The sequence below is a fragment of the Humulus lupulus genome, chromosome 7, assembly GCF_963169125.1.
Source record: "Humulus lupulus chromosome 7, drHumLupu1.1, whole genome shotgun sequence".
Taxonomy (NCBI): domain Eukaryota; kingdom Viridiplantae; phylum Streptophyta; class Magnoliopsida; order Rosales; family Cannabaceae; genus Humulus; species Humulus lupulus.
The window spans coordinates 184413741-184423721 of record NC_084799.1 but is presented as its reverse complement, the minus strand read 5'-3'; the positions used below and the strand labels follow the sequence as shown (position 1 = coordinate 184423721).

The 9981-nt window shown below is 36.4% G+C and overlaps 1 protein-coding gene across 1 annotated transcript; it reads right to left on the bottom strand.

Moving 5' to 3' along the window:
* Positions 1-8742: 8742 nt before the first annotated feature.
* Positions 8743-9626, bottom strand: LOC133790026 (germin-like protein 9-3). The gene has a single exon (XM_062227633.1). It carries the CDS (start codon positions 9616-9618, stop codon positions 8971-8973), a length of 648 nt encoding a protein of 215 aa, XP_062083617.1. The 5' UTR covers positions 9619-9626; the 3' UTR covers positions 8743-8970.
* Positions 9627-9981: the final 355 nt, after the last annotated feature.

Here is a 9981-nt window from a genome sequence, read left to right as displayed (position 1 = left end):
ATTCTTTTTCTACGATTTCTTTGAGCCAATCTCAACCCAAACTTCCCCAAATCTTTACCAAACTTAAAATCAAGATTATAAACACTTTCCACTCATCCTAAGCATCCCAAATCCTCAAAACCCAAGAACATTCATCCCAAATCTCAAAATTTACCATGATTAACCCTAAACCCAGAAATTCAGTCAAACATCAAAGTTAAAGGCTTAGAATTCATACCGTTGATGCAATTTCGACCTTGATTCAATTCCTAGACCTCCTTAGCTTGCTCTTCCTCAAAGCTTGCCCATAAATTCCCCTAAAGTTCCCATCATTCAGGTTAATTACACAACTTAAACCAGCCAAACCCAAAAACTGAAAACCCTAAGCTTTGCTCCAAGAAATTTGAAGAGAAATGGTGCTAGAATCCACAAACCGCCCCTTTTGGAAAAACCCCTCTGTTTTCTCTCTTTTTCTTTTTCTTCCTTTTTCTTTCTTTTCCACAGCCATCTAACTCTCTCTATCAATCCCACTAAGTATATATAGCCTCAATAAACTTATCTCTAAGAATCCAATTGACCAAAATTCCCTCCCTATTAATTCTAAACCCTTTTGTCCATGTAGGACCATTTTAGTCATTTTACCCAATTCCCGCTAATTCCTCAAGTGTCTCTAATATTTTCCCGTTGCTTCCCAATACCTGATAAATCACCAAATAATATTCCTCGATTTCAAAATAGACCCCAATATACTCATCAGATTTATATTTATACCCCAGGCTCGCCCCAAGTCGGGTATAAATCCCCGCCTTGACTTTTCCGCTAGTCTGCTCTCTCTGGGATCGTCTTAAGTCACAAATCACAGATACATCCACATCACAATGTGGTCTCAACAATCAGCACATATCAATACAGTTATGCCGAAAATGGCCAAAATTACAATTATGCCCTTCTAACACAATCAGGGCCTACATGCATACTAATACACATAGTCATGCATCTCAAATAGTCAAATAGTCATATAACATGCTTTAAATTAGAACCATGCATTTTACTTAATAAAGTCACACATAAATCCCAATATGCCCTCCAGGCACATTAATCAAGGCCATTAAGCCTTATTAGCGAATTTGGGTCGTTACAGATGTGCTGTATAAATTGAATGGGAATGAAGCTATAAAATCTATGTGCTTGGTTGAATAGTTCTTTCGATTTTTACTTTGTCTACTTAAATAATTGAGAGCTTAATCATGATTTTTAATAAATTTTGTGTAATTGAAGAATTTTTATGCTTGCTGAATGTTGAAAATAAAAATAATGAAAATGTTGTTATCCTAAAACTTCTTTGCTTGCTATCTGTGATGAAATCCTAAATGATGCATGCTTAGGAAGATTATTTAGGCAATTCTTTGGAATATTTGAGCATTTCAAGCCAACCTTGATTTATTAAATCCCTAGTTACCCAATTTTAAGCCCAATTTGATTATTTTTGTTTGACATTCATTTTGAGCCTATTTGAAACATTGTTATTTTTGTTTCCCTTTGATATACCATGAACATATGAAAATTGATTGGCAAATGATTTGTGATTGGGTTTATATTTAGAAATTTGTGTCAATAGAAGAAGAAAAATTGAGACAAAAAAAAAAGAAAAAAATATTAAAAATGAACTGTACTCCAATTGAAAATACGAAGAAATAAGTTTGGGGAAGTGTAGTATCATTAGAAAAAATAAAGAATAAAAAGGGGAAAAAACATGTTTATGAATTCTCTCTCAAAATAAGAAACATTGGGAAATTTGGGATTGTTTTTTTTTTTTTGTTATTTGAGTGGATAAAGGATGAATTGTTTGGTTGAGTGCTTATGGTATATTTTGAGCCTAAATGACATTTTCATCTACCTTAACCTAAGCCTTTCAATTATAAGTTGTGAAAGTCCTATTGATTTCCGAGTATGTGTTTAGTGGAAATTAGTAAGTGTAGCAAGCTTATGGGATAATGAAATTAATTGATTGTAATGAAAAAAATTTAGTGAGCATGTAGTGATTCGAATAAATTTTATTTATTAATCATTATTTTGAGAGCTTTTTTTTTGTTTGGAGTTAAGTAAATTGGAAGAATGTTTTGACTGAAATTCTATATTGTGAGTTGATTTTCCTGACGAGTATAAAAATGTATTAGTCATCAAAGCCTGAGGCGTGAATTATTGTTGTCGGCTTGATTCAAGTGTGTTTGTTGTTTAGGTTTTTAGTCGAGTCTATTTATTGTTGTGTTCTTTACTTGAGGGTGAGTAAAGAGTAAGTTTGGGGGAGTTTGATAACTCCATTTTATTGTCGTTTTAGAATGTGTTTTTGTTGTAATCTTGAGTCTTTATGTTTTTTTGGTGCAAGACTACGCTTTTGTTTGTCTTTGTTGTAGGTCAGTGCGTTATATCATGAGTTAAATGCTAAAAGAAAGTGCATATTCCGAAAGCCTTGTAAGTTGCGGCATCAGCAGCCCTGGTAGCTTTTGCTTCATCATAGGCCTTTGATAGTTCGTCCCTCTCTTCTTAGACAGCTCTCCCCTCGGCATCATTTCTCATGGAAATGTCCTTAAGGTCCTCCACCCTCCTCTCTAGTTGATTGATGACAATATTCCTCTGCTCGACAACAGTCTTGAGCCTCTTATTTTCTTTGGACATCTGCTCAGAGGTCTGCTGAAGATTTCAGATTTTCTCAATGAACTAGCCAACTTGGGAGGCTTTGTCCTCAGACTCTTTTACCAAGCCAACCATGTGCTTGCTGACCCCCTTTTCTAAGTGATGAGCGTAGGTGAGATCCATCATGCCCTGCAATACGAGATGAATGAATTTAGAACAAGTATCAAAGAAGAAAGATGAGTTAAACACCTAGCAAAACAATTATTTACCCTAGCAACATCCTAGAGAATGGTACCGGTGATGTACTCCAGGGATTTGGTATCGAGGGAATCCATGAGTTCAGCTTGAGAGGAGGACAACCTTTTTATATGTCCTTGCTGGATGGCCATGGCTTTCTTCAAAGGCCCATGTACCTCCTCAGTAGGGTCCTCAATAGCGCCTTCTTGGTATCTGCTCCGGGTGGCTAGCTATGGTGCAATGGTCGTATGGATAACCTCCTCATCATGGAGTCCTCTACTCTTACTAGACTTGTACAACAATATATGCGCCTTTTTCTAAGAGAGAGTTTATCAGGAGTCTTCTCGACCTGTTCGGTAGCTTCGGCAGATGATTCAGCTTTTTGACAATTGGCTGGTGGAGCCTCACTGCTGGGACTGCTCGTATGATTCTAGGCAAACTTCTTAAAAAATACGAACGACATATCTGAAAAATAATAGCAAAAGATTAGTAAAGGTGCTGAACAAGGCTGGGGCAAGGAAAAAAATCATAATTACGCAAAAGTAAAAACAAGTTGCGAAAAGAGAGTCATATCACCCTCTTTGGCTCCCCCTGAGTAGTCAGCTTCCCCGAACAGAAGATCCCCATCATTGCTTGATGAGTTTGGATCTACATGCTCTACTACAGCCTGCTTGCCCTTTCTAGGCTGGGGGCAGCGACAATTTTGAAGGCGCCATGCTCAGCGGGCTCCCTGATAACAACTCCGACCGAACTTCTTGTTTGGTGGGCTATGCAGGGTCTGGACGGAGGGATTGATAGTTTGGAATGCTTTTTAATGTATGGTGGACTGGGCGACCTAGTATTGGACGGGGGTTTCCTAGGCGACTGCCTAGTAGAGGTGGCAACCTTGGCCTTTGACTTGGGATCAGGGTAGGGCTTGGCAGATGCAAGTCTTTCTGCGGTGGTCAAGGCCACCAAATATTTGCTGCTAGGTTCTATGGCAGCTAGTTATCTGGCCCGTCTCTCCATCTTTTGTGTGGGGGCAGGCCAACTGAAGGGGTCGTTGCAACGAAGGGACAAGTGATTAGCAGAAATGTATGTTGTAATGAATTATTGGAGTCTCGATGGTTAAAGTAAAAATACCCCGACCTACCTTGTCGAGGGCTAGACTAGAGGTCAAAAAGATTTAATTTGTGTGCAGTATGCACTGGCTAGTTTAAGGATTTGTACAAAACATAGAGGGCCAAGAGGAATCGGATGCCCTTAGGACTAATTTGGGTGGGGCAAAGCCCAAAATAATATGCCACACTTCGGAAGTATGGCAGAAGTGGAAGGGTGGCGCCAGCATTAATGTGAAGTTTTCTTCAGGCGCAGAATTGGGCTTCATGGTGCTCGACAGTTTGTAAGGCAGTAGGTTTAAGGATTGAAACATCTTCGAGCTTAAAATGCTCTTTGATGTTATGCAACTGTTTATTAGAAATGGTGCTGGTAGGAGAAACTTATAGAGGGGCCTCAATATAGATCTCGATGGCAAGGTAGAGAATGGCCTCGGTATAGATCTCCGTGTCGTAGTCTGTTTCGGCCTTCCCTTCCAGCCATGAGGTGCTCGGCTCTTCCTCAGCGAGTGGGGCCTCCCGCGCATCCTCGGCAGTGGCACGACATGCCACATGGGGATCTTCCACCTTCGCACCATAGTTAGTTTTTTTGATGTGTGCCATTGATTGTTTCCAAGTGATGAGTTACAAGTCGGTTCAGTCGTCACCTTCCCTCTGCGCACACAACAAAAAGGGGAAATGTGAGGCGAGAGCACCAAATAGTACTGGTGGGTAGGGATGTCATAGAGTATACCGACCAGCCCAGAACAAACACGGTACGGCAGACCAAATAGCATGCAGATCAGATCAAAAGCAAGTAAAACCGAGAGAGTGAAGGGTTTTCCCAAAAAAAATTTTATCAGGATTTGTTCTTTGTGTTCTTTAAGAACATCGAACGTAAATCAACAAAAAGGGACGTTAAAACCCAGTTTTTACTAAATTAGAGGTTCAAATAGGTTACCCAGGCTGAGGGCCACTCAAAATATTCATCTATTTACAGATTCAAGCAACACGCATTCAAGAAATCTAGGGATTTATCAAGAAAATTACCGATGGTCACAATGAAAAAAAAAACGCAAAGAAAAAAAAAAAGAAAGCATTTTGAATGAGCTACGGGAATAACAAAAAGGAAAATGGAAGACTTACTGGTAGCAAGCAGCTGAAGCGAGTGTGGTGCGAAGATCCTTGGTAAAGCATGACCAAGCGATGGTCGGTGTGGGACTTTGAAGTTCGAAGAGCTCTGAGTACTGGAAAAGGGAGAGTGTAAAGTGATAATAGGGAAGGGGGGCTATTTATAAGCCAGGCACAACACCTTCTCTCCTCGCACGACACTGATGAGCTGTCCCTTCAATTGATGCAGGCACGCCTGCCCAGACATGTCACCACGTCCTTCCAATCGTTTCTCCTCAACTGACAGGTACGTCAGCCACTTTCTGGTAACTGCACGGTGCAATTAGTGGAGGAAAATTATGGTGCTTTATTGTTCCGAAAGGAGGCAGGAAAAAACTGAAAGGTCATTTCTTGGAAATACTAAAACTATTAACTACACCAGGTGTTATGCCACGTAGCAAGGGCTATGCAGCCCTGACTAGGCTGGATAGTATGGTTCCCAGAATAAAAGTTTTCATGTTTCCTTTACATCATTGCAAACTTTTGGGGCAAATGTTATCCCAAAAATTGACATGTTTGACGTGGCACCAGAATTGGACACGTGGAGTAGGTTAGGCAGACCCCCCGACGTGTTGGTCAATGTATACCTGCAAGGTATACGACTCGATGGGTTAAGCAGTTTACAGACAGTAGATATTTACATCTTTCCCAAGTTTGAGGGGAAGTCTTTTTAATAATGCTTGGGAGGACCACCAACATGCCTGGTGGTCGGTATGATAGACAGATATACCTGTCAGCTAAAAGTAATTACACTCACCGTTGGCTCTCCGCAGGAGTCGCCCAACCATCGACAAAGAATGTCTAAATGCCCAGAAAACTCAGTCAAGGCTGCTAAAGAAGAGGAAAGCAACCACTTGAGAAAATATAGGGATTCTTTTCCATCAGTTATGCTCAGGCACAAACCTCAGACTAGAGGGACAGTATTAATGCAAACTCTCCACCACAATGGAGGGGGTTCACGAAAATAGCTGACTGACCAATACCAGAAACATACCGAGCAGCCTGACATGGTACTTATCAGCGATTCTGCCATTCTATATTATTATTTACACTTAGAAATCTACCTTATTCACTAGTTATCTTGTGTAAACTCTTAAGATCAATACAAATCTAAGAGGAAGTAGGTCGTTACCATGTCTTGGGGCTGAACCTCTATAATTCTGGTGTTCTTTATTATTTATTGCTCATCATTACTAGGTTCTTGGCTCATTTATTGTTCATTGATTGTCTGATTGAAAGCTCTCGAATTAATAATTTTGAATCCGCGTTAGTTGACTAAAAAACCAATCAACAATCATAAATATATATACACCTAATACACATATACATATACACCACACACACATGTATACTTATATAGATATACATATATACACATATATATAAACACACAGAGACGGTCTCACACACACATATATATATATACAAATATACATATATAAACACACACACGGTGACACACAAACACACACACACACATATATATATAAACACACACATACACATATACACCCATGTCAAACAGATTTATATAGTCTGTACACAAAAATTTAAATATACACATTTATATATATAGGTATACACTCAAAAAAAAAAACTAAAAATAAATATAAACAGAAATTAAAATTAAATAAATAACAAAAAAAAAAACATATATAAATATATGTACTTAAATATACCTTTATATATATGGTGTTGGTGGTGGTGCTGACATCGGTGGAGGTGCGGCGGAGGGGCGATGGCGGAGACGTGGGGGCGTGACAGTAAATCTGAGGAGAGCGTGAAAGACAGAGAGAGAATGGGGTTGGGGTTATGGTTTGGAGGGTTGGGGAACATGATTTTAGGCTTAGATTTAAGGTTTGGGGCGTCGGAATGGAGTTTTCCGACGAGTAGGCATTAGGAGCGGTAGAGGGTGTGGGATTTGAGGCTTTGGGCAATATGAGGAAGAAGAATTAGGGTGGGTATATAGGATTATTAGCGACAACATATAGTTTAAAGAATCGCCACAAATAATTTTTTTTATTATGTGGTGACACGTGTCGCCGTTAATAGTCAAGTGAAAAAAATTGGTGGGAAAATTCCCAAGTATTTTTTTTTTGTATTTTTAATTTATTAGCGACGACAGGCGATGCCACTAATAGTCAACGTGTCTGCGCTAATAGTCATGTGAAAAAATTAGTGAGAAAATTCCCACATTTTTTCTGGTATTTTTTAATTTATTAGGGGCGATCTTATCACCCCTAATATTACTAATGTCGCCACTAATAACATTCTAAATAAAAAAAAAATATGACGTGATATCAGGGGCGAACACGTTTTGTCGTCGCTAATATTAGCATTATCACGGGTGACTTGTTGTCACCGCTATTATTGTCTCCGCTAAAAAGAATTTTTCTTGTCGTGTCATCTCACTCTCTTCATTCCTTTTTAGATGCTGATTGGTGGAAGAGAGTTTGCACCGTAAAAATGAACAAAAATATTAAAAAAAAAAATTAGTGAAGAAATTAATTTAATTATTGCGATAAGTTTGATAATTTAATGAAATATACTTTTAAAACTAACTTAAAGGTTTGTTTTGTTAGAGGTGGGAAATTCTTGGTTTTAATGGTTTGTTTTGTTAACTTTAACGGAATATTCTAAATATTTAACGAAATATACCTTTAAAACTAACTTAAAAATAGATATTTATAAATTATATTAATATAAATTCAAATATTATAAAATATTATTATTATAATAATATTTAATATAAGACTACATATATAATAATTATATTAATATAAATTTAAATTCAAGTTCAAATGTTATAAAATATCATTATTATAATAATAAATAATACAAGACTAGATATTTAATAATTATATTAATATAAATTTAAATATTATAAAATATTATTATGATAATCCTATTTTTTTTACTAATTATATTAATATGAATTTAAATATTATAAAATATTATTATACTAATATTTAGCAATATAAATTTAAATATTATAAAATATCATTATAATAATTTATAATACATAATCTTAATTTTTATTAAAAAAAATTATCATTTATGTTTAAAAATGTTCTCATATTATATATATTTATTTTAAAAAAAACCATAAATAATTTTTAGTTTAAATTTTTATTTAATATGTTTATGTCATTTTTTTATATATAATAATTTTTATTTTTTTTTAAATTTATATGACAATGATACTAATTTAATAAATATATTTAATAAATTCTATAAATAAAACTAAACAAATAGTATATTTAATAATCATCACAACTCAATATTTAAAATTAATGAATTTTAATGGTCTTTCATTTATTTTTAAATGTAACCATCATAACTTTAATTCTTAATCGTTTAAAACTTTTTCATATATATAAGGAAGATTTTTCAGTGGTACTATTTATGGATTGATACTAACAATTATCATGATGCGGGAACGTAATGACTTGATATAGCAAGTTACCAATATGTAAATATATTTTTTCTACATTAATTTCAAATTATTTAGTTTTTTTTTTTTTTTTTTTGCGTAAAACTAATGTTGCTTCCAATAATTCAGAGATACTATCTATATTTAGAAATTAATTTCCATTTCAAAAATGAAAAATTTACAAAATTATATTTTCATAATAAATACACGTTTTTCACGAAGGAACCCTTAGTTTTATAAATATTTACTAACAACTATAAATATGAATAATTGAGTATAAACTTAACAAATAATAAATTAACAATAATTATTAATGCCAATTACTGGGCAAGAAACGAGGTGGAGACGTACATGAGTGCAACAATAAAAATCTAAACACATAAAAAAAAAACTTCATGAATATCAAATCCTGGCGTGGTCTTGTCTTTTGAACGTTAATCATTTTTAGGGCTTAGGGGGAGCAAGACCAGCCTTGAGTTTTTGAATGGTGTCAACGTCAGTCTTGAAAGAGATAGCCAAGACATTGTCATCCAAACCAGAGGCAAACAAAGTGGTTGGAAGAGAAACGGTGCCGGCGTTGGCACTTCCGAAAGCCGAGACAGCCACAGCTGGATTTTGAAGATCAGAGTTGTACTGGAAATGCACCAATCCCTTCGGAAAGACGAAAATGTCTCCAGATTGTAGGGACTGCGTGTAGAGCTTATTGGCTGTGTCGATGAAACCAACTTCAAGACTGCCATCAATGAGGAGGAGAAGCTCGGCGGAGCGAGGATGAGTGTGTGGCGGGTTAGTCGTCATGGCCGGGAACTGAAGAACAGCATAGCCAACGCTTTGACCGTTGAGAGCCGGGAACTCTGCCATGCTTACTTTGGTGGCTTTAAAGGTCGCTGGAGGGTCCGCTGCCACCAAGGATTCCAACCCAGTGAATGTGAAGAAGCTTCCATCAACTCCTCGGCTCGCATTTACTGTAGCAGGTACTACGAAGTCTGTTAGGATATCTGGGTCCCCGGCCATTGTCATTTCAAGAAACCCAAAGCAGCTCACTATTACGAGTACTGAGAACACAGTGACAGAGGAAGTTGTTGAAGCCATGCCTAGGAATGATCAATGGGTTGAAGCTTTAAATTTAGATATTATTAGGTGTGTGTTTTTGGATACTATGAACGAAGCTATTTATAGAATGGAGACAATAATTTAGATAAATATAGGTTAGCTTGGACACTTTAGGCAGGCCTATGTGTATATATTGAATCGACAATGTAAATGTTGTTCTTGCACTTGACAGTTGTATACTTAGCTGTGTTTGTTAGTTTCAAGGCAAAGGGTCGCAAAAAAAGTCACATAATGTTAAATTATGCACACTAATAGCATGAATTACAGAACTCGACCCAATTTTAAAATTTATGGTATTATGATAAGAAAAACGGCACATCATATAAACCAGGAAAAATTACA

What these genes read in the sequence shown, in the direction of transcription:
- LOC133790026 (XM_062227633.1), bottom strand. Translation starts at nt 9,618, where the DNA reads ATGGCTTCAACAACTTCCTCTGTCACTGTGTTCTCAGTACTCGTAATA.